We start from the raw sequence: 23,698 nt of genomic DNA on the forward strand, positions 1-23,698 counted from the left end.
AATTTCTTTCTATTTTTGGTAGAGACGGGGTCTCGCTCTTGCTCAGGCTGGTCTCGAACTCCTGAGCTCAAACAATCCACCCGCCTCAGCCTCCCAGAGTGCTAGGATTACAAGCGTGAGCCACCGCGCCCGGCCCATAATATTTTATACTGTGAAATATTTTAATGCCTGTAGATAGTTATTAAAAGCAAGTGAAATTTATAAATAATAATTTTTATCTCCAGGTACTTCACTAAGTTCTTTTCTTATAGTGTCTAATTCAATCTCCATATCATCAAGAATCTCTCAGTTGAGGAAGATGGTAAGGTCTGTTGTAGGATCTGTACAAGCAGAGCTGTGTCTATGAGACACCTAACCAAGTGAAGTTAGGTAACTTGGAGACACAGTTCATGGAAAAATCTGCCAATATACTCATTTGTGCCTGATATTAGAAGTAAAGTCTATTTGACTCAGAAGGAGGCTAAAGGAATCAAAATCCAGACTATTAAGTCTGCTCGTGAGAACAGTTAATTTTAGGATTTAGGAAAATCCATGATTTACTGCCATTTATGTTAACAATTATTGAGTCTTTTGTTGCTGTGTGTCTCTGCACACCTGCTTGTAAATTTGGGTACATAAGTTAGCTTATCTCATTTTACAGGCAGAAAGACACTCTACAATGATTGTAGATCCCAGTGAGAGATCCTCTCCATTTCAGTGTGTACATAGAATGACATGAAGAAAATGGTTGCAGTAAGTGACTCCCTGTAATGGGAAAGGAAGAATAAAACTGCCTCTTCACCAGGGGCTCCTTTATTAGGCTCTAAGAGGGAAAAGGATGGCAGAATTTCTCCTGTTACGAGCTGTGGTCAGGGCTCTGATGTTAGTCTCCTGTACTTGCTAGTGTCTCCCTGTGACAGCAGGATGATAGGGGACCCGCTGTCTTCAGGCATCCTGACCCTATGATTCTGACAAAACACAGAAATAGGTCATTTACATATTTTTGTCCATATTTTAGTCTGGTGGTTTTAGTTTTATTAAAGGCTTTTTCCTTAATTATGGGAATAATGTGTTGCATTATTTATCTATAGGTCCATTTCTACATAGACTTGCTATAATTATACATAATAATTGCTTAATCATTATTTACTTAAATGGACCATAGTATTACATGTTTACTGTTTAACTCTTTATTTTGAAGTAGTTTCAAACTTACAGTTTCAAATTTAGTACGAAGAACTCCCAAGTGCACTCTTCCCTGATTCGTTGTTTTTCATGACCTTTCTTTTACTCCCTCTCCTTCCATCCTCTGCCCTCTCTGCCTCCTTTCTCCCTTCTGTGTGTGCTTCCTTTCTGAACCATTGGACAGTAAGTTGCTTGCCTCTTTATTTCTAAGTACTTTGGTTTACACCTTACGAACCAGGACATTATTTTACATAACCTCAGTAAATAGTCAGACTATTTAACACAGATGCAATGCAAATATCTAATCCAGAGTTCATATAAAACTTAACCAATTGTCCCACTAATGTTAGTCTTTTATAATGATTTCTCCCAATTCAAGATCATTCATTGTGTTTAGTTATCATTTTTCTTTTTTGTTGTTATTTGTTTTTTTTGTTTGCTTTTTTTATTTATAAATTTCAGAATATTATGGGGGTATAAACATTTTGGTTATGTATATTGCCTTTGCACCCCCAAGCCAGAGCTACAAACTGTCCATCTCCCAGACGGTGCATTCTGCACCCATTAGTTGTGAATAAAACTGACCATATCCTAGGCCACAAAACAGATCTCACCAAATTTAAAAAAAACGAAATTATACCATGTATCTTCTCAGACCACAGGGGAATAAAATTAGAAAAACTAGTTATGATTTTTCTTTAGTGTTGTTTTCTAATCTGAGGCTTTTCTTTGTCTTACATATTAATATTAAAAATAAATAAAGGCCAGTTAATTTGTAGAATGTCCCTCAATTTGGGTTTATTTGATATTTTCTCATATTAAAAATAGGTCGTGCATTTTTTGCTAGGAATCCTACAGAAGTGGTGGGATGTCTTTGGTGTATCATATTGTGGGAACAGAGATAGTTCAAAGCATGTTAAACATGATCACTGACATGGTGGTATCCTTGAGGTTTTCCTAATCTAAAGTTGCTGTTTTCCCTTTGTTGTTGATAAGAACTTTGTGAGAAAGTACTTTGAAAACATGTGCATGTTCTGTTACTCATCAAACTTTGACCCATTAGTTTTGTATGATTTATGATTCTTGCCTAAATCAACTATTTCTCTTATGGTTGCAAAATTTTTATTTTCTAACCCCATCTTTCCATCAACAGTAGCATTCTACCATAAGAATCCCACTTCTCTTTTACTCATCAATTTATTTATTTATTAGTATGGACCTACAGATTCTTATTTTATTCAATGAATCATAACTCGCTACTGTCATATTGATGCTGAAATTGTTTAAGACTTGGCTAGTGAGGACCCCTCCAACCTAGCTCCCATGTCCTTTACACAGGTTCTGATGAGTTTTTTGGCACTTCCTTACCATCTGGCCTTCCAAAAGTGTTTCAGGATCATCTATCTACCTTGCCTCAGATCTGGAATCAGACATTTATCCAAGAAGCCTTGATTTATCTTAGAAGAGAATGGTATTGAGAAACTCCAAGATATGGGGGTTTGGGGGAAGTCATTGCTACAGGGGTGTTATCAGTTTTAGGCTCTTTAAGAACTTTAAGATTTAAGGTATAGGTAAAAATAATATATAGATATGTAACTATATATTAAAAATCATGAATTTATCCTGATACCTCTAATTTCAAACTAACATTTCAGGTTTCCCTTTGCATTCCGTACTTGTAGCTCCTTTCCCTGATAGCTCTTCTGCTTCTCTGTTTGTTTACTAATGTGGGGATTTTTTACTGCAAGCATTGCGGATATATATTATGTGGGCTCTATTTTGCACCTGAGCAGGCAGTATAATTTGACTGTGGAAAAGACAGAAACTAATCTGCTTTGTAACTAACATTGCTCACTCTCTCACGGGCTAAGCATGATCCTAAGTAATTTATGAACCTTATTTTACATTTTAATTTTGTAGTAATCTTCACAATAGGTATTGTCATCATTAGTTCACAGGAGAGGACACTTAGGCTTGAAAACTGCCTACATACAGATATAAGTAATAGAAGAAAAATTCCTTCCAGATCCTTAACCACCATCTACATTGTTTTCATTATGCTATTCAAATTTGTAACCCAGAATCCACTCTTCTAAGCTCCAAGTTTTTCTTCATGTGTCAAAAAAGGAATCTGAAGCCAGAATTATTAAATTTTATAACCTAACAGCTAAAATATATCAGCTTGCTTTTACCTTTGGAGCTTAACGGGATTAATAAAAAAGGACACTTCTTTTCCCTTCTTTAACCTAACAACTGATGCAGCCAAGCAAGGCAGGGTCTCCCTCTGGCATTTACATACTACTCTGAGACAGATTAAGTCCTGGGGAGATATGTTCCTGGGTAGTTATTTTCCTGCAATGAGGAGTTTCTAATATAAACCATAAGTCTGTGTGATTGGTAAGTGCACAAAAGCCCCTTAGGTCTGAACAGGTAAGATTTCGTTCTGACAACCAGGGTAGAAGCAGGTGTTACCCAGTTAGAGAAGGACCAGGTGCTCAGGTACAGAAAAAGGAAAAGTGGAATGAAGACTCCTGGCCAAGGACACTGAAGGTCAGGACTTGTCAACCGTGTGAATAGTGGAGGATGTAAAAATAAGGACAGAGGGAGGGGAAGACTCCTCAATCCATTGTACCAGTTATATCTTGCACATTGATTGGTTTAGTGGCTAAAGCACTTGCATAAGAAATAAGTTTAAGCTCAAGTAAACAATGATGTTAGCGCCACTTACAGTATTCATTTATTTCCTAGCTAGTGAAAATGTCGTGATCAATCATTTGTTCCAGTCGAAATTGTCACAAACAGGATACCTCGTATCTTCCTATCCTTCCCTTAAATTCCGAGGACATAAAGCTGCTCTGCTCAGTAAGAAAATGACAGCTTCTTCAGTTACCGGAGAAAACAAGAATTACCTAGAACTTAGTAAGGTAGGAGTTTTTCTATTCTTGTTTGGTCATTTTTAAAGTTTACCTAGTGTGTTTGCTTCTTCCTTTTTTTTTTTTTTTTTAAAAAGCATGATTTGAATACCCATGGAAAGAAGATATTCTAGTAGAAAGAATTAAGGGAAAGAATGCCTACTCAAGTATAGCCATCAGAGTGAGGGAACAGTACAGGAAAGCATAGTATAGTGACAATTTAATAACAAGTACAGTATTAGTAATTGTATTGGTTGTCTGTGCAACATGATATTTATGCTTCATTTCTATGACTGTCTTTTTGATGAATGGAACATATTATAACTTCAGGGTCAGTAGACTTAGGATAAACTTAGCTGTGTTATTCTGTTGATGTTAATCACTTCAGAGGATTTAGGTCTCTAAACAATAAACTGTCATTTGTCTTATAAATATAGGGTATTTTTCAGATGCTAGAATATTTTCACTGTGTATTTATAGATTTGTAAATTATTTTTGTATTATACTAAATTGCAATGTGCATTTGTTTCAATAAGTTTGATTGTACATAAGGTTCCATTTGTAAAAGAGAACTAAAAACTTAGTAAAGAGTTGTTTCAAGCTGATAGGTTTTAGGTTTCTTAAGAATCCCATGCCAGATGGTATTCCAGTTTGTTTTGCTTGCATCTACCAAAATTATAAAAGATGAGATATGTAATTGGGAAGGTGTTCAGGACAATCGATTTTAGAAATGCAGTTGTTGCAGCTTGTTGGAATACATTTTAGCTTACCAATTCCAATAAAACATAATTAAAATTAACTCTATCGTAGAAGAGTGGCAGAAATGTGTATTAAAATGTGTGTGTGTATGTGTGTGTGTGTCTTTAGCCAGTAGACCCTAAAATTAAGGATCCTTCGATGTAGTTATTCTAGACCTGAACGATCACAGAAATTCAATCTCACCACACAGAAAATGGCATCTTTTACATAAAAAAAGACAAAAGGTTTCACTTTTTCAGGAAGATCTCCATTCCTGGCATCTTGCTGAACCTGCCAGCCCTTTCTTTCCCAATCATCCTTAAAATCAAAAGCAAGAAATCACCACACACCTATAAATTATAATTTTTAACCTCAATTATTAAACACTACAATGCCTAGATGCCATTAGTCTTTTCCCTAAAGGACTGCAAAAGGGAGATAATTCACAGTAGTTCCTCTACCCAGAAGAGGAAATTGAGTGCTCAATTTCAAGAAACGAAGATTTATTTATTATGATTATTCCTTAAGTGTTCCATTCCTCACTTCCCTTCAAACTGCCCTCACTCCTGCACATCCACTTTTGTGGCCAGGAAAACAAGATTTTACCCACTCTTTAACTGAGTGTTATACTTTGTGTCGTGCTTGTAGAAAACAGGTTGATCTTGTACCAATCACTTCATCATACATTTCCTTGTCAGTTGCAATTAATCACTTCAGCTTGACAATTCATCCTAACATGAGCAAACGAGCTATTGTCATAACAGCAACAGCAATAAATTGAAAAGAATGTTTTATCAGATTTTTTTCTTACATCAAGACCTTTTATTTCAAAGGAAACGATTTTAGATCAATAGATAGGTTAGTCTAAGTCTGTGTGACTTGGTAAAATGTAATAGTACGTTAATGGTTGAGGTTCCTTTTAACCCCTTCTAGAATTTAACTAATTACCTTCTGCACTTTATTTTTTCACCCAGTGGCCTCATTTCCACTGATTTTTTATCTCCATTATCATTTAATTTTTGCTACATATGATTGTTTTAAAGAGTTGTATTTACTTACTGAACAAAACAGTCTATTGTCATTTTTCATAGAGAGGTAATTTACTAACCCCTAATAAAAGGTATACAAAAGAAGAAAAGGAACAAAATAGCAAAGCATTAAACACATATATCCATCCAATTCCTGATTGTAGTTAAACTTAAGGAAACAAACCAACGATTGTTAACACATCAAGTCTTTGTTATATAAAATAGTATCCTTTTGTCCCGGAGTAAGCTACATTTCATGATAAATGTGAACAGTTAGTAATATAACCAGGATGCGATAGTGAGTTTATTGCACTACCAGACAGATCAAGATCTATGTTTATTCTCAAACTAAAATGGGTGCAGGATGCTGGTAGGTCTGATTTATAGAAAAGCCCTGTACTTCAAAGGTTGGCAGTAATGTTGCCTATTTTTCTCAACTTAGAGTAATATTACAAAAATCATTTGGTACTGGTTTTTATAATCTATGTTTTAAATCTATATTTGCCTGTAAATGAATCACATGGATGCAAGATTTAGTTTTTCCTTCTAAACAGAAATTTAGTAAAATAAATTTACTTACTCTTTTTTTCCTTCCTTCTTTCCTTTTTTTGTTTATATTGCAGTTATTAAAAAAGAAAGGAACTTCTACATTTCTTCAAAGACTGGAACGAGGAGATCCAATAACCATAGCGTCACAACTCAGGGTTAGTGAAGTTTTTAGATTTCAAAAACTTAATGTATGTTTATATCAACTGTAGAGGGTTTACACAGAATTTTTTTTTTCATTTTTGACAACTTGAGTACCTTCAGAAAAAAGCACACACACGCAGAGTGAGTGAATGCCTAATCAACAATAGTCTTGGACTGAAGATAAAGATTTTTATTAAAAAACTGCTTTATATTTTCAGTCAGTGTCTTCTTTGGAGAATTAGTTGGGTTTTATTCTCTCCTTAGAAATCACTAGCGGATATTATTGGAAAACTTCAGAAGTGCACCCCACACTTCATTCACTGCATCAGGCCCAATAACTCAAAGCTGCCAGATACTTTTGATAATTTCTATGTGTCTGCTCAGCTACAATATATTGGGGTCCTGGAGATGGTGAAGATCTTCCGATATGGATACCCCGTTCGCCTTTCCTTCTCGGATTTCCTGTCAAGGTAAATTCTTCTGCTCTTAAAAATCATTGTTTCCTCTGTTGTTCAGTGTAGCATACTGATAATATTGTTGCAAGGATCTTCTGTTTTCTTTTTTGGCATTGCTTTTATTGTTTATATTCTTCTACCTGGAGTGAAAAACATACTCTGGAAAACAATGAAATACACTGACAAAGCTTATATAAAAATTATTAAACTTTACTGAAGACGATACATTAGAAACCATTTACATAACTTTTAAATGTGGCAATTTCCTTGGATTTAAAGATTTCTAAAAGTATAATGTTTACATAAACTTTATTATTTAAAAAGAAGAATGTATACATGTGATTATTTCCTCTTTTGTATATATGAACAAAATACTTTTTTAGATCAAGGACTAACAAACTACGCTCATGGGCCAAATATAGCCTACCACATGTTTTTGCAAATAAAGTTTTATTGGAACATAGCCACAAACATTGATTTACGTACAGTCTGTGAACATTTTTGCACTCCAATGGCGACAGAGATGGTATGCTATGATACAGCATATTTGTAAAACATTTATAATATTTAAAAATATTTAGAAGAGAAGTTTGTTGACCCCTATTTTAGATAAATTCAATATAAAAGCATGCTATGTACAAGACAGTGAACTAATTTCCAGGATAAATTCATGTTGTCTGGCCTCATGTTTGTATACATATTAGCCCTTCTCCCACTGTAGCCTTCTCTCATTCATTTGCAAGGAGCACCTATGCTCACCCAAAAGCAATGTCATCTTCTCAGGCTATATTTTATTCATATGTATTTTTATCTAATCAGAAACCTTAGTCGGATTTTCACCACACTTACAATATTCACTAATGAATTCATGTTAGAGAAATTAGTTGGGGGATATTAACTTAGTTTACAAATATATACTAATAAGAACTATGATCTTTAGTTTAAATACATTGCTGTTTAGATACATTTTAGCTTGATGAAGTTCCCAGTTTGGACAGGTGAATACGTATAGAAATAAAGGATATTTAGTACTATTAATTGTTAGAATGTGTACAAAGTGTTACAGAAGCACAGGAAAAAGGCAGTTTGGGATCAGAGATGGCTTTCAGGTGAAGATATTAATCCTGGTGAAAACAATGAGAATGTCAGTTTTTAGGCATTGAAAAAATAAAAAGGGATGAGCAAAAAGAAAATCAAGTCCCATGTAAGATGAAAGTTTATAATCATACTGATGTAAATAATACCAATATCATGATTATAAAATTTGTCATTTATATTTAAAAACTAATGTTACAACTATAGTATGAACATTTTATTTGATAAATCATTCATCTAAAAAGAAAGAGGTTTTAAAACTTGTTGGCTAGTTCAATGTGAGCCACTAGTTTGAAATTGTTTGGTAAACAAACAAAAAAATAAACAGGCCAACAAACTGAAGTCACTAAATTTGAAATATTAAGTTCAGAACAAAAGACATAATATTTAAACTATGGCTAATAGTCTGAGTTCAATTTTTATGAGATTTGTTTTTCTAGAAGAAAAAAATAGCATCTATCTATTGTGCATTTTGGTGAATTTCACACAGATTCAAAGAGGAAAATAAGTGACATATGTGTTCAGCTTGAGCCATCCACTTTAAAGGGACTGATAGGATATCTTCAGAGGATAGAAGACAGACGTAATCACCAGGGGATTGGATGTTTTGAAACTGTAGACTATTTCGGATAGACAAGATGTTTGTTTTTAAAACTTAAAACGTGCTTATAAGTAAGACAGTAGACACATTGGCTCTTAATTTACAAAGAATAAATGTGAAGTTAGGTATAAATTAAAGCTGAACATAATAGTTAATGCTGTGGGTCTTTCTGGATAGGAGTGATGGTGTCATGTCACTGAGAAACTGACTATTGTACATTAAGGGGCATTTGGAAGGAGAGTTCTTAACCTGTTTCTTTCTATTCCCTAGGTAGAAATCCATTTATAGTTTTCAGAGATGTTTGGCCTGTTGAGAGCATGTATTTCTTACACATTATCATTTGTGTATTAAAGGTCAGCCTTCGCACCCCTTTAAGTACAAGTGGTCATTGGGTTAAGTTTTAAACCTGCCCGTGTATAAGTTTAAAATAACAAATTCCTAAAATTTACCCTAGACTTTTAATCAGAATCAGCAGGAAGTGGGATCCAAGTACCCCCTGGTTTGTAGCTCCATATGGGATTCAATAGGAAACAGAGTTGAGAACGCCTGTCCCAGGGTTAGGGGTGAGGTAGTTATTAATATCTGCTAGTAGCAGGTGATCTCAGAGGCCTTGATAAATTGCAGTTTGGTTAACAGTAGTAACTCCCTTTCCAAGCATTGTCTGGAACAGCAGTTCTCCAACACTAGTGCACATCAGAATCCTTTGGAGGCTTGTTAAAATATAGATTCCCAGGCACCAACCCCAGAGTTCAGATTTAGTAGCTATAGGTGAGCCCTGTGCATTCGCCTTTCTTACAAGTTTCCAGGTGTTATTGAAGCTGTTACTATGCAGACAGCACTTTGAGAACCACTGGCTAGAATCTCTAGTCACTTGGGGACAATTCTTTTGTTTTCTTTCCTTTCCTTTAATCCTATATGAAATAGGATTCATTTTAATCAATGAATGATAAAAAGTTCATTTAGTGCATTTTCTTCTGTTTCTTCATTTTGTTAGTATCTTAGAATCATGACATCAAAGATGTTCTGTACTAAAGGGTCCCTCGCTGGTTCTCCAGTGTAACCTTTGGTAACTACATGAATCTTCCTATTCCACAAGTAGTTAACCAAATTGCTCTATTACCCCAGAAGAAGGTGGAGAATGTGTGTGTGTGTGTGTGTGTGTGTGTGTGTGTGTGTGTGTAATGGAAAGAGAGATCATATATCATAAGATTAGAAAATTATTTGTACCTTTGCTTTCTGTATTTTTTCAAGTTTAGTTTGATATATATACTCTATTAAAACTAATTTCTGTTAAAATAGTATATGCAATTAATATCTTTTAAAATTAAGTACAATATTTATATGGATGCATTTCTTAGTAGACTATGACTTCTTCTAAGCAGGAACCATATCTTATTCAATCACAAAGCTTGTGAATTATAGGTGTTTAATAATCATTTTCCAAATGAACCTGGCATTGGAGATTAATGCTTGTCCAATTTAAAGTAATGTTTCTGCATAAGAGACCATAGCCAGACTTTAAAAGTACAGTGGGTAAAAAAAGCTAGTGAGAATGGGAAATGATGCTTTTTGGTAAATCTTTGAATTTATTTCAACATTCCCTTATTTAAAAGGAGATGGGATTTCTTCTTATCATCTTTATCTGCAATAGCATATCAGTGGAAATGGAATTAATAATTTATTTTAGTGGAAATTTGCCACTATCTCTACTAAATTTAGGATGCCAGTCTGGAATAATATCACAAACAACATTGCTCCATAGAGAGATTATCAGTTTCTATATAGACCTTGAATAAAAAACAGTCAACATATCCTTACATCAAGAAGTAACATAACTTAACATTTCTTGAGTATTCAGACAGCTTATCAGGGCTTTGAAATGCCCCCAGACAGTGAAGCACCATTATAAAAACAAAGCCTAGAGGTTAAATTTAATAGAAAATTTTGGTTGCCATGCAAAATATTTATTTCTTTTTGTATCACCTTGTTGTAACTGTTAGAAAATAAAAACCTGTCAAAAAAAAAGACTTCACTAAATATACAAAAACAATCTGATTATCACAAAAATTTTGCACAAAAAAAATAAGAGGTACAGTTTTGCAGTTTGGAAGCAAGCAACCACTTATTTGAATAGCATTTATTGTTTCTAAAATCCGTCATGACAATAAACGTGGATAATGGACATTTCCTTGGAATTGCAGATGTATGTGAGATTATAAATTTACAGCATCATGTCCTGGCTTTAATAACTGTCCATCATTCTGAGTCTTCCTAATGGAAACTGGAGAATTGCTTTAGTTGTGAGGGTCCTATTTTGATGAAATGCAGAAGTATGCTTGTCGATACGTTTTCCTGTGTATTCCTTGTGTAATACAGCTTCAGAGTGGGATGATAAGGACTTGAGGACTTTGTCTCCCATGGCAAGAGATGTCACAAGTTTGGAGATAGGAGGAACAATGAAAGAAGCAGCAGAAATATTATGATGTGCAAACTGTGATGCTTAATTGTATTGCCTACTGCTATGGACTGAATGTGTGCCCCCAAATTCATGTTACTGTATTCAGAGACGGAGCCTATAAGAAGGTAATTAAGGTTAAGTGAGGTCATAAGAGTGTGGCGCTGATCTGATAAGAATAGTAACCTTGTAAGAAGAGGCACCCGAGACTCCGCCCCACATGCCCGTGTTAGGACACAGAGATACTACAGGCAGCCGTCTGCAAGCCCGGAGGAAGGCCCTCACTCTGAATTGGGTGGCAACTTGATCTTGGCCTTCTGAGGCTCCAGAAGTGTGAGAAATGCATTTCTGTGTTTAAGCCGCCCAGTCCAGGGTACCTTGTTACGTGACAGCCCAAGCCTACTAAAACAGCCATGTCATAAGCGTGTGCGTGTGAACTGTCAATAGACGGCAAAGCTGGACAAACTGTGCTTGGAAGTTTCTGGCACTATGTTTGTGTTATTCCATATTTTTTGTGTTAATGGGAGGAAATATAGTTTACCTGCACGTATCATATGGTTTCAAAAACTCTGAGGCTTTGTTCATATAATCTCATCATCTTTGCCACCTTTTTCCTTTACTTGCCATTCAGGATTCACTCAGGTATCGTCTCCTCTGGAAGACATTTTATAGGAACCCGGATTGGTCTGGGTGTCTTCTCTAGGTTTCAGAAAGGTCTTGTGTAACACACATATCACCCACTTACTGGATCGTATTGGAAATACCCGTGTGTGTGCTCATCTTGACAGTAGATCAGAGGTTAGAAAACTACAGCCCACAGGCCAGAGCCGGCCTGCCATCTGCTTCCCTGTGGCCTGAGAACTAAGAATATATTTTTTTTACATTTTTAAATGGTTACATTTTAAATGGTTATGTAAGTCCCTAGATCATATCCTCAGTTTTACCTCTTGGTATGCAAAGCCTGAAATATTCACTCTCTGGCCCTTTACAAAAAAGTCTACTGACCTCTGGACTAGGTCATGAGGGGGGGCTTGCCTGGCCCTAGCAAACGCGGTCACCCTTCATGCATCTGGATCCAAACTCTGTGAGCTCAGTGGAAGAGACCTGACCTACTCCTCAATAGACCACAATAACTTTTCTCTAATGTTGATCTGATTCTTCAGTTTGTGAGATCACTTACTAATGGCTTTGTAAAAGCAACTCTCACCAACATGTTCTGTAGAACAAAGAAACCCCAAATCAATGGCTTGTAACAGCAAAGGTTTCTTTCTCTCTTACGTTAGGTTTGGGCGTGGTTTGGAGGTAGTACACCTAAGTTCAGATCAGCTCTGACTGCGGTCTTTTTTTCATTATGGTATCCAGATTTAAGGAAGAGCCCAGATCTAGGATATGCTCTTCCTAGGTCAGGAGAAGAAGAGAAATGGCTGAATGGGTGTTTCAAATTCTGCTGAGGGTGGCCCATGTTACTCCCATATAGTCCATTGGTTAAAGCTGTTACTTGGCCAACACCTACACCAATAGAGTGGAGAAATATCCTCCTCATAGGGAGGTACTGCAAAACCCAAAGCAAAGAGTTGGAGATGCATAAACTTCTGGCTCAGTTATCTGTTGCTGTGCGTCAGACCACCCCAGAATTCAGTGGTATAAAACAGCTATTCATTATTTCTTCCAGTTCTGCAGGTTAACTGGGATCAGTGGAACAATAGTTGTTTGGGGCCCCTCCTGCAATTGCAGCCATGTAGCAAAAGAGGCTGGTGTTAGCTGAGGCCTGACCAGGCTGGGTGCACAGGTGGTTTCTCCATTCATACGTCTGGTGCCTCTGTGTTCCTCCACATGACTCTCACTCCAGAACAGCCTGGACTTCTTACCTAGTGGGTCAGGTTTCCAATGGACAAGAAAGGAAGCTTGCGGCTCTCGTAAAACCTAAGCCTGCGACTGACACTGTTACTCTCTCTGTGTTCTATTGGTCAAAGTAATTACAAACCAGCCCAGACATTTTCAGTGGGAAGGAAGCAATTGCTATTATCGATGTCAAGATAAGCTATCACATCCTTTAAAGAAAGAATATGCAAGTCGTTGGAAACAATAAAAAAAGTCTTCCACAGCCATGCTAATACGTATGAATTGCTATTATTTTCATCTCTCCCCAATAAGTGTATGTTAGTTTAGTGTGTTTAACAATAGAATATATACTTTTGGCTTTTTTTTTCCAAATTATAGAATTGAAGAAAAGAATTGCAGGAGGCTATGCTGAAAAAAATGGCTTTGAAATGTCCTTGAAGGTCATGTCCTATATGGCCCCGACTGTCTTTCCCAAAGCATCCTTGAACACCCTGTATGCTTACGACATTATAATCCGTACATTCTTTCATGGTAATCAAGAACTGTGCCAGACTTTAGTCACACATATCTCCTCTCTTCTCAGAGTGTTGTTCCTCTCAATTGTCATTCTCTTGCAGGTTTAGGAGTGACACCCTTTGGAATCTAACTCTAATCCTGGGTGGCAGGCTTTTATGGGTCATGCCCATCATTCATTTAAGGAATTATTTATGGTTGGCAGGGGAGAGTAGGACAACATCACTAAATGGAGAGGTTTGCTATTTAATGAGGAGAACTTATTTGGAAAAGACAGAAGGACTTGTCCAGGAAAAGCACCAGCAAGTTTGATATTATGCTTGGCGTGGTGAGGGACCATGAGCTGTGTGTTCAGATTGTCATTGGATGAAATCCCTCACAGAAATAGTCTGAACCATTTAGCTTGTTTAAATGACACAGTTGTTGCTGAATGGCCACACTGTGCAAGAACACAGCCGTGACATTAAATTGGGTGTGGGGAGAGGGATGAAAGAAGACACACTTCATCTTATTGGATTAAAACTAATGGGCAGTGGCCACCCAGGGAAGCAGATGATTGCCGGAGTCACAGTCTGTGCAGAAAGTGTCCAAAAGTCTGCCTTGATACATATTAGGGATGCCAGTGACTGTCAGTACATCTTTTAAATAAATGGGAATTAATAAGGTCGGGAGATATTAAACATTCTAACAGCTTTAATTGGCAAAGGATATATTTTCTGCAAGGTAATTTTGCCAAGTCTTAGCCATATTCTTTCTGCTAAAACTGTTTTGTGGAGTTGGCCGCTTTATCTAAGGCTTAATGAAGTTTGGGAGGGAAGAGGACTTGTAACTTTTCAATGAAATATAAAATACAAGAGAAGCTTAAGTAACAGCTCTTAGAAGTCATTTGAATTTAAACATAGTGAAGTATATCTTTGTTGGGAATTTGTTTTATTGCTCTGTGAATTAGGGATCATAATTTCCCCCATAATCTAATTCCAGGATCTGCAACCTTTTTCTCTAAATGACCAAATAGTAAGTATTATAGACTTGCTGGCCATGTGGTCTCTGACACAGCAGAAAGCAGCCCTAGACAATACATAACTGAATGGATGAGGTGCTGTTCCAGTAAGCTGACAAAAACAGCAGGTGGTGGTTTTGGCCCAAGGACAGCTAATCCTTGATCCAATCCCACTCACCTTTCTAAGAGAGTCAGGAAAAAATCCTTTAGTGAAAGGGACAGATAATGACAGGTGAGCTTGATGTTTGCTTTCACAATCTGGCTCAGATCCTAATTTCTACTCTACCAAGTGATAGATCCCTGTGCCAGCATTCACTCATTCCTTCCTCATTCATTTCTTCACTACTTATCCGTTCACTCTTATTTTATGCAAACATTTTACTAAATCAAAACATGAGTGTGACTTGGGAGTCACCCTCAGCAGTAGCATCGTGGCCATCACCACCGGGTGCCATGGTGCACCCACTGTGAGCCAAGCTCTAAACTCTTCCCTCTACACTCCTTATCCTGTTCCTTATATAACCACTTAGGGTAACTACTCTCATTATGTAGATATTAGTTGTTATGTAATGAATAATTGCCATATCTTTGACTGAACTTTACCCTCAACAGCAGGTATTAGTACTTGCTAGGGACTGGATACTATGCTAAGCTCTTCACAAGTGTTATATCATTTAATCTCCATAACACTCTATCAGTTTTATTATTACCAGCATTTCTATTTTGTAGCTGAAAAAGCTGAAGTTCTAAAGAGTTAGGTGCTGGTTTAAAGTCTCATCTTATCCCTGAAGGTGTCTCTAACCAGTACAGGGTGCAGGATTTGTCCTGGTATTGGTCTTCTTCCAAAGTAACTGCTCTTTCTGCTTTTTCCACTGTGATATTCCGTCTCTTATGTTTTATTGTCATTAGTGTCCACCGGCAACGGCACAGGTGTGCCAGGCAGCATTGCAACATTAAAGGCGAAAGGAAGTCCCTGTAGATTTCTAAAATGCAGTGCTGGGCCTTACACTCTGGGCTCTCTTTACTGTGTTTCCTGAAGAACAATCCAGTTCCTACTGTAGAGTTTCTCGCAGGTTCGTGCGACAGGACAAGGTGGCTAGGTGATGGAATGAGGCTGGATCAGTCACGACCTCTGGAAAATCAGCTCTATAAGGGTAAGAAAAGTGATGCTTAAAATGGAGAACTGTATGTTTTCATTTAAAACAAGGTGAAAAATGAAAATAACTTCCTAACAGCCTTGGAAAAAATACCCAAACCTGACAAGCCCAAATGATTTAAAACAAATATATAATTCCATTGAATAAACATTCAACACAAACAAATGAAACCAAGGTGATTATTGCTATTCCAGGAAAATAGACAGGACTCTATTTGCAACCTGAATTCAATATTTTGACAGTTGCATTGTGTTTTTAATATAATTTTGAAGTCCATAAAATATTCAATCCCAGAATTTTAAATCTTCTTGTAAAAAAAATTTAATTTCAGAATTCTGAATCTTGGGGCTTGGAGAAGCAGAGGAAAACAACTGTTTCTTTGCAAGCAGTTTGTTCAGAAGTAGCTGAGAATGTTCTATTTGTTCTTCCCAAAATTACCATTAGATGAGTCCATCACTTCCCCTTCTCTTAGGAAGTGGGATGTGTGAGAGTGGTCCAGCATGTCAGGCCACCTCCATCTTGCAGGGAACATCACACAGGAAGAGGAAGTTTCCTTGTCTCACCCTCTGCAGTGTTTTGTTTTCTGGAACAACTGCACTCATCCAGTGAGCCTAATGGGGGTGACCATATCCCTGGGGGGATATCTACAGTCTTTCAGAGCATTCTCCCATCTTCATGAGCACCCCAGTTCTTCATTGTGTACTCCTCTGGAATCACTAATAAGCAACATAGATTTTACACCCGAAGATGCTGAAATGGGTCAACAATACATTACTTTATCTATCTCAAGGCCACTCTATATTTAAGACTGTAAATACATTCTTTTTCCCCTCCCAAATCTTGTCCTAACGCATTGTCCAATGTAGTTCATCAGGGATTCTGCAACCAAAGTTAATGAAAATGTTAGAATAAAACAAAAGAGCAGTTCTAATAATAAAATCCCAATAGCCTAGATAGTCTCCATATTTGACTATAAATCTTCTTCCATTATTAAGTTCCCAGTGAGAAATGAAAGTTCAAAGATTAATATACCTTGTAAATTAAAGTCCAGAGATATTCAGTTCCAAAGGAATTGAAATCCCAAATCTGATTATCTTGCCTTTCTGAGTTAAAAGTCAGAAATTTCATATGTACAAGTTAAATTATCATCCCCAAATCATCCTTTCAATTGTCATGTTTTGCTCAGTCTTTGCTGTAAACATCCCAGACATCCTGGTGGAGCTGGGAGCTCTTCAGTGCTATAGTCTGAGCTGTCAGTCATTGCATTGATCTTCTTGGGCTGCCATCGAAACACCGCAGACTGGGTACTTAAACAACACTCATTTTCTCACAGTTCTGGAGGCTGGAAGTCCAAGATCACAGGGCCAACAGGTTCCTGTCTGATGAGCGCTCTCCCCTTGGATTGCAGAGGGCTGCCTCCTCACTGGGTGCTCACGTGACCCTGTGGCTTTTCCTAGGTACTTGCACATACGGTAGAGGGTGAGGAGGGGGTGGGGGAAATGCTAGCTCCCCTATGTCTCTTCTTGTAAGGACCCTAATCCTATTGGATCAGGGCCCCACCCTATGACCTCGTTTAACCTTAATTACCTTGCAAAGGCTCCATCTCCATTATGTTGGGGATTGGGGCTTCAATATATGAGTTTTAAGGAGACACATTCAGTCCATAACAGTCATTTTAATAGATGTGGCTAATTAAGGGCCTCACATGTTGTGTTCATTCAGTGTCAAATCTCTCATGATCTTCGCACTGAGAGTTCAGTGAGTAAATAGTAGACGCAGCTATTGGGGCACTAATCTCATACATGCTAATCCTAGAAATCTACCCCTAGTCTCTAGAGCAGAGTATTACAGGCAGAATTATTCTAGAATCTTAAACTTTACATTGCCACAGACAAGGGTACCGTATAGTACGTTGACCAAAGCAGGACATGCTTTATAGTGAAATGGGGCACTGTTAGTAATTTTGCCAGGAATACAAGTATAAACTGGGACTGCCCCTGGCCAACCAGGGCGTATGGTCACCCTAACTGCTTTTGCACTGCACCGTCTTTTCCTAAGTCTCATGGAATTTCATCCCCAGGATTCTTTACTCTGTCATTCCCAGTGGACTATCAGCCCTGTTAAGGAAGGTCTACTGTATGCCCATTATCTGGTACATCGTAGCTGGCTGACAAATATTTGTTAAATGGACTAAGACATGAATGACAAATGTTTGAGTTTTCTGTATAGTTTTATAGTTGAGCTCTAAATTTTGTGTCTAAGATGTAGTGTTTCATTGATATTGCATACAAAATGTGTAAGTAGGCCAAAATAGTTGTCATTCTCTTACCAGCTTAAAATATTTGGTTTAATTATGCCTAATTATTCCCATTTTAACGTAGCCATTTAGACCTTAGTATGGGGCAATGATCCCAGGTCTTGACGTTTTCAGAGTTTAATAATCTTGCTCTCCAAAAAAAGCACTTTGAGCCATTTCCTGAAATTTCTACTAACGTGGTAACTATACAATAATGCATAGATTAATACTTCTATTTTATATTTTTAAAAGGTTACATTTGGTTTTTCTTCCTTAGTTCTTTGAAATGTTTGTTAACTAATAACATTTTCTGTAGTATTCCCAAGGAAAAGGATCAATTTATGCAGCAGAAATACTTTTAGGTATAAAAATATCAAATCACAATAGACACTTTATTGGTGATCTCATGTTTAGGGGAGATGCTATTTTTAAAGTAAGAAAAATTCACAGTTAGAGTTGACCCACTTTATAATATTTCCACAAAATACTGAAGGCTCTACTACCAAGACCCTAGTATTTAAACCGAAAAACTTACTTTTATGGCAATTTAACTAGTAAATATTTGTATTATATAAAATAAAGATGTCCACTTTCAACACAATTTAATTTTGAAGTGAAAGTAATAAGTTTTATTATCTAGAAATCCACAGTTTACAAAAAACACATTTTCTAAAGAACAAAAATGATATTGACAAAATATTTTTAAGCTTTAGTATTCTTACAAGTATCTCCCCATTTATGACAAAAAACAGAATTATGTTTTCTCTGTTTTAAAGGAACTTCTATTAGGTCTCTAACAAGGCTGAGAAGTAAAAGTAACCATTTATACATCAGATTTAATAAATCAATGATTATTTAACAATAAAGTAAAACAAGAAAATTACACCTACACATTTTTCCTTAGTGATAACCTACACATCATTTCAAGATTGACTTTTATAGAATTACCAAGAAGAGACTTTTAAAGAGTAGTCATTATGTGACCTATTAAAAAAAAATCTACCATTCCTATCCCTGTAAACGATATATTTGGGGCAGGTATGCATACAGAATATCCCATCTTCTATGACCCGCACACTCCATTCAAGACCCACTTTAATGCCATAATGACCTTCCCACTCTTGAATAAAATAGTTCAGCACTTAATTAAAGATTTTATATGTTGACTTCTAATCCTCTGTTATACCTCGATCATTACTGCCAGTAAAACATACACGTTCTGAAAATAGGCAATGCATTTTCCTTAACACCTAGCCCAGTGTGCTTGTTCAGACCTTGATCAAAGGTTTCACCTCAAAGCAGCTTCTGCACTCTAGTTGTGTTGCTTGTTTCCCAGGCTTATCAACTTCAAAATTCAGGTTGAATCCTCTTAGTAAGTCTCTCATGGGGCAGGTGCGTGTTCGATGTCTGCATTCCATGTTATAATGTGCCTTAGAAATGAAATGGTAGCAGTGTCTTTTCCTGTTCCAGATCTTTGTAACTGGAATAGAAAAGATTTGGAATAACGAAAGAGTTTGCTTCCATATCTTCTCACAGTCTTACCTAGATGCAACTTGAGTGACAGATGCAATTACCCCGTTTTAGATTGTGTCCCCAGCACCTTTCACTGGGCCTGGGACAAGTTTAGCACCTTGTAATTATGTTGTTGCCCTAAAAATAATTAATGCAAATTTCAAATTATCACTGGGCATTTTCCAGGGAATTTTCCTCCTTCTTGTGCTACTACTACTGTTTATAAAATCTGTGGCATTACACACACACACATGCACACACTCACACCCAAGTGTCCTTCAGACAATTCTTTATATCAGTGCCTCTCAACCATGGATACTCAGGAGACCACGAGGGCTTTTTAAAAACTATGGGTGGCTGAGTTGGGACCAGGGAAGTAGGTAAGTTGCTGATAAAATACAGAATATTTCAGACAGGCAAGACATGTTGAAGACTGACCAAAACGATTATCTCTTAAGGATGACATGACACTTCCTGGTCCATAATTTTGAACATTCCCTTCTCTTTTCTCTTCTGTTCCCTTCCCTTTTCTTACTCACATCTTCTTTCCTTTCCTCCTTCAACAAATATTTATGGATCATCTACTATGTACAAGGGAATCTTAACTACAACAGCTAATCGAGTGCTCTGGCAACGCTTGTACACCAGGATATTCAAATCCATTATTTTTCTAAGATGCACTTCCATTTTCTATTTGATTTGCATTAGTGATTGTTAAATATTGAGTGTGAGTACTGGATCAAAGAATGGAACATGTTTATATTGGTGATCATACTCAAATTACTCAAAAATAGTAAGAAAAGATTAAATTCTTTCATTTCGTGTGCATTTTGATCTCTGCCCCATTATACAGAGGTGAGGGGTATCTAAGCCTGGAGAAAAGATACAGTGATGCATGCTTTTTTTAACCAATACACAAATACACGTTTATGTAGAAATGTGGCGATTTGGAATATGAATTGATCATTAGGACATCAACTGGCTGAACTATGTGTTGTTATGACTGAATTTCTCTGAAAAGGCTATAGATGAACTGACAAAATAAGTTGTTTTCTCTGCCCTTCAGTTTATCCTACTGAGAATACCCATTACATACGTTTCTAACTGTAACCTCAAAAATGTAACATTTATCAAACACACTCATACTTAACAGATTTTGCTGTTTGCCAGACACTGTATAGCATGCGTTATGGAATCTGGTCTTCCTAGTGGTTAGGTGAGCTACTTTATGATTCCCGTCAAGATCTCAACTCAGTTCTTCTGAGTCCATTTTCTTTGTGTGTTTTCTGCCACTGAGAGGTGCTCCTCTGGTGTTTACTTATATGCAAATTAAACATCAGGAGCAAGCATTTGGTTTTTAGCTGTAGGCATAAAGGACAGATTTCTTTTTTGAGTTCCTTCGCATTCTTTTTATGAATGCACATTTAATTTATTTATTTTAAAACTTTTTAACAGTGTTATTGAGATATAATTGACCTACCTGCACCTGGTTTTTAGTAAAAAAAAATTATGATTTTACATAAATAAAGACCTGAAACCATTCTGCAATCAAGAAGGAAACATATCCATCACCCTGAAAATTTCCTCGGGCCATTTTATAGTTTTACATTCTTACCCATCCCTGCTTCATCACCCCAAACAAACACTGATACACTTTTGGCTACTATAAATTAATTTATTTCCTGACTTTTTATAACTGGAATTATAAATCATGTACAAGATTGTGTCTGGCTTCCCTGCCTCAGCATCATAAGTCTGACATTTATCCATGTCATTCTATTCATTCATTTTTATTACCAAGTAGAATTCCTTTTGTATATTTACTTACCTGTTGATAGATATTGGGGTTTTCTCAGTTTGGGGTTATTACAAATAGAGCCTCTATGGACATTTGGATACAAGTCTTTATATAGACATGTTTTCATATATTGGGGGGTGAGTGGGAAAAATATAGGAGAGGAATGGCTGAGGCATGTGGTTAATAGATGTTAATAGATGCTTAATTTTTTAAAAAACTGCCAAACTGTTTCCAAGTACGGTGTGCCATTTTGACTTCCTATCAGTAGGGTATGAGAATTCCACTTACTCACATTTTCTCCAACACTTGGTTTGATTGGTCCTTTTCATTTTTGACATTCTAATGGATGTACATTAGCAACTCATTTTGATTTTACTTTGCATCTTCCTGATGATCAATGATGTTGAACATTTTTTATGGGCTTATTTGCCATCCATGTGTCTTTCTTGGTTGATTTTATGTTCACATTCTTGCTTAATTTTGTATTGGGTTCATTGTTTTCTGGAGTTCTTTATATATTCTGAAGACAGATATGTGTTAGATTTTTAATTGGCAAACATTTTCTCCAAGGTTGTGTCCTGTCTTCTATGTGTGGAAAAGACTGTGCAGAACTAATGTTAATTTTTCTTTAAATATTTGGTAGACTTTACCAGTAAAACCATTTCTGTATGGAGATTTCTTATTTGGAAGGATTCGAGGCATGAATTCAATTTCTTTAATGGATCTAAAATATTTAAGTAATTTATTTCATCTTGGTACTGTTTTGGTAGCTTGTGGTTTGTGAGGAACTAGGCTGTTTCATCTAAGTTGTCAAATTTATGTGAATTGTTCTCAGTGTTCCTTTATTACCCTTTGAATGTCTGCAGGGTCTATAGTGATACCTTTCCTTTATTGCTAATATTGACAATAGTTTCTTCTTTTTCTCTTTGCCAGTCTTGCTAGAGTTTTATCAACTAATTTATTTATTCGAAGAACCGGGTTTTTTGATGTATTACCTCTATTATTTTCCATTCAAATAATTATTCAAAATCAATTTCATTAATTTCGGCTCTTATCTTTATTATATTTCCTTCTTCTGCTGGCTTTAGGTTTATTTAGTTCTTTTTTTTTTCCCCAGTCCTTAGGTGGAAGTTTAAATTAGCAACATGAAATCTTTCTTCTAATATAAGCATGTAAGGTGCATTTCCCTCTGTTTGTTTCAATAGCACTGAGCTGACAGTGAGTTCAACATTTTTCCCCAGTATCCTATGGCCTGGAATCCAGGCAGCTTTAAACCCAGAAGTGGGCATCAGTGCAAACTGAAACAGCTCTAGGACAAGCCTCTGCTTCAGGCTCAAGGGGCAGGATGTGAATCCTGTAGTGCCCCAAGTGTATGGAAATCGCTGCTTTCTGTTTCCTCCATCCTTTCACACCCCTCCCAAGCAGTCCTGCAGTGGGGGGCCTGCAGGCTCATGAGCTCTGAGAGAGCAAGCCTTCCTCTCCTCAGTTAGAGAAGTGGTCTCGTGAGGGTGAAGTGGACCCCTTGGGATTTTTTTCCTGTTGCTGTCAGCCTACAGCATAGCCCAGATGCAGGTGCGGTCAGGGTGAATACACGGTAGAGAAGGGTAAATGAAGCCCCAGACTCAGCCTGGAGAACAGAGAAAAAGAGATGGGGGAGGGGCAAGAATCTGCTAAGATTGGGGAGAAGGAGGAGGTTTGGAAAGTGACTTTCTGTCTCTTCCCCCCTCTTATATTTATTGTTGTTTATTTCTTGTTTTTGTCTTTTCAATGAACTCACAGGCTCCCTTACAAGCTGTAGTGCATGGATTTTATATTATTTCACTTACACTTTACATTTTTTTCAGCTCAATTCATTTATTTTTTATAGACTAATTTTTTGGAGCAGTTGTAGCTTCATAACAAAATTGAGCTGAAGGTACAGAGATTTCCCGTTGACCACCACTCTGTCCCATCCCACACACCCGCAGCGCCACCTGCTAAGTCCCCCACCACAGTGGCAGGTTTGCTGCAATTGGGGAACCTGCCTTGACCAATCATCATCACCCAGAGTCCACAGTTTACATGAGGGTTCACTCTTGGAGTTGTACGTTCTCACCTTCAACGTGAAAGATATTTTTATGAGGTAAGGCATTTTAGTTGACAGATTTTTCTTCTAGTATTTTTAAGATAATACTCTTCTGTCTTGCACTTTTTTCAAGAAGAAATTGGCTGTCATTCTTAACTTTGTTCTTTTGTACACAATGCATATTTTATTTATATGTGCCTTTAAGATTTTCTATTTGTTTCTGTTTTTGAGTAATTTGAGTGTGATGCACTTTGGTGTGGGTCTCTTCATGTTTCTTGTGCTTATGGATCTTTGGGTTTACACAGCTTTCATAAATTTTGAAAATGTTTATTTATAATTTTGTCCAATATTTTTCTATCTTCCCCTCTATCATCTTT

General features: G+C 36.7%; 1 protein-coding gene across 1 annotated transcript in view; it reads left to right on the top strand.

The window, feature by feature from the left end:
- Positions 1-23,698, top strand: part of MYO16 (myosin XVI) — a 542,291-nt gene that overhangs the window by 393,174 nt on the left and 125,419 nt on the right. The window contains exons 24-26 of the mRNA XM_012637927.1: positions 3,913-4,088; positions 6,466-6,546; positions 6,797-7,002. Coding sequence (XP_012493381.1) covers positions 3,913-4,088; positions 6,466-6,546; positions 6,797-7,002 — 463 coding nt within the window. The remainder of the gene's footprint in view (positions 1-3,912; positions 4,089-6,465; positions 6,547-6,796; positions 7,003-23,698) is intronic.

This window comes from Propithecus coquereli, unplaced genomic scaffold (genome assembly GCF_000956105.1).
Source record: "Propithecus coquereli isolate 6110/MARCELLA unplaced genomic scaffold, Pcoq_1.0 Scaffold125, whole genome shotgun sequence".
Taxonomy (NCBI): Eukaryota; Metazoa; Chordata; class Mammalia; order Primates; family Indriidae; genus Propithecus; species Propithecus coquereli.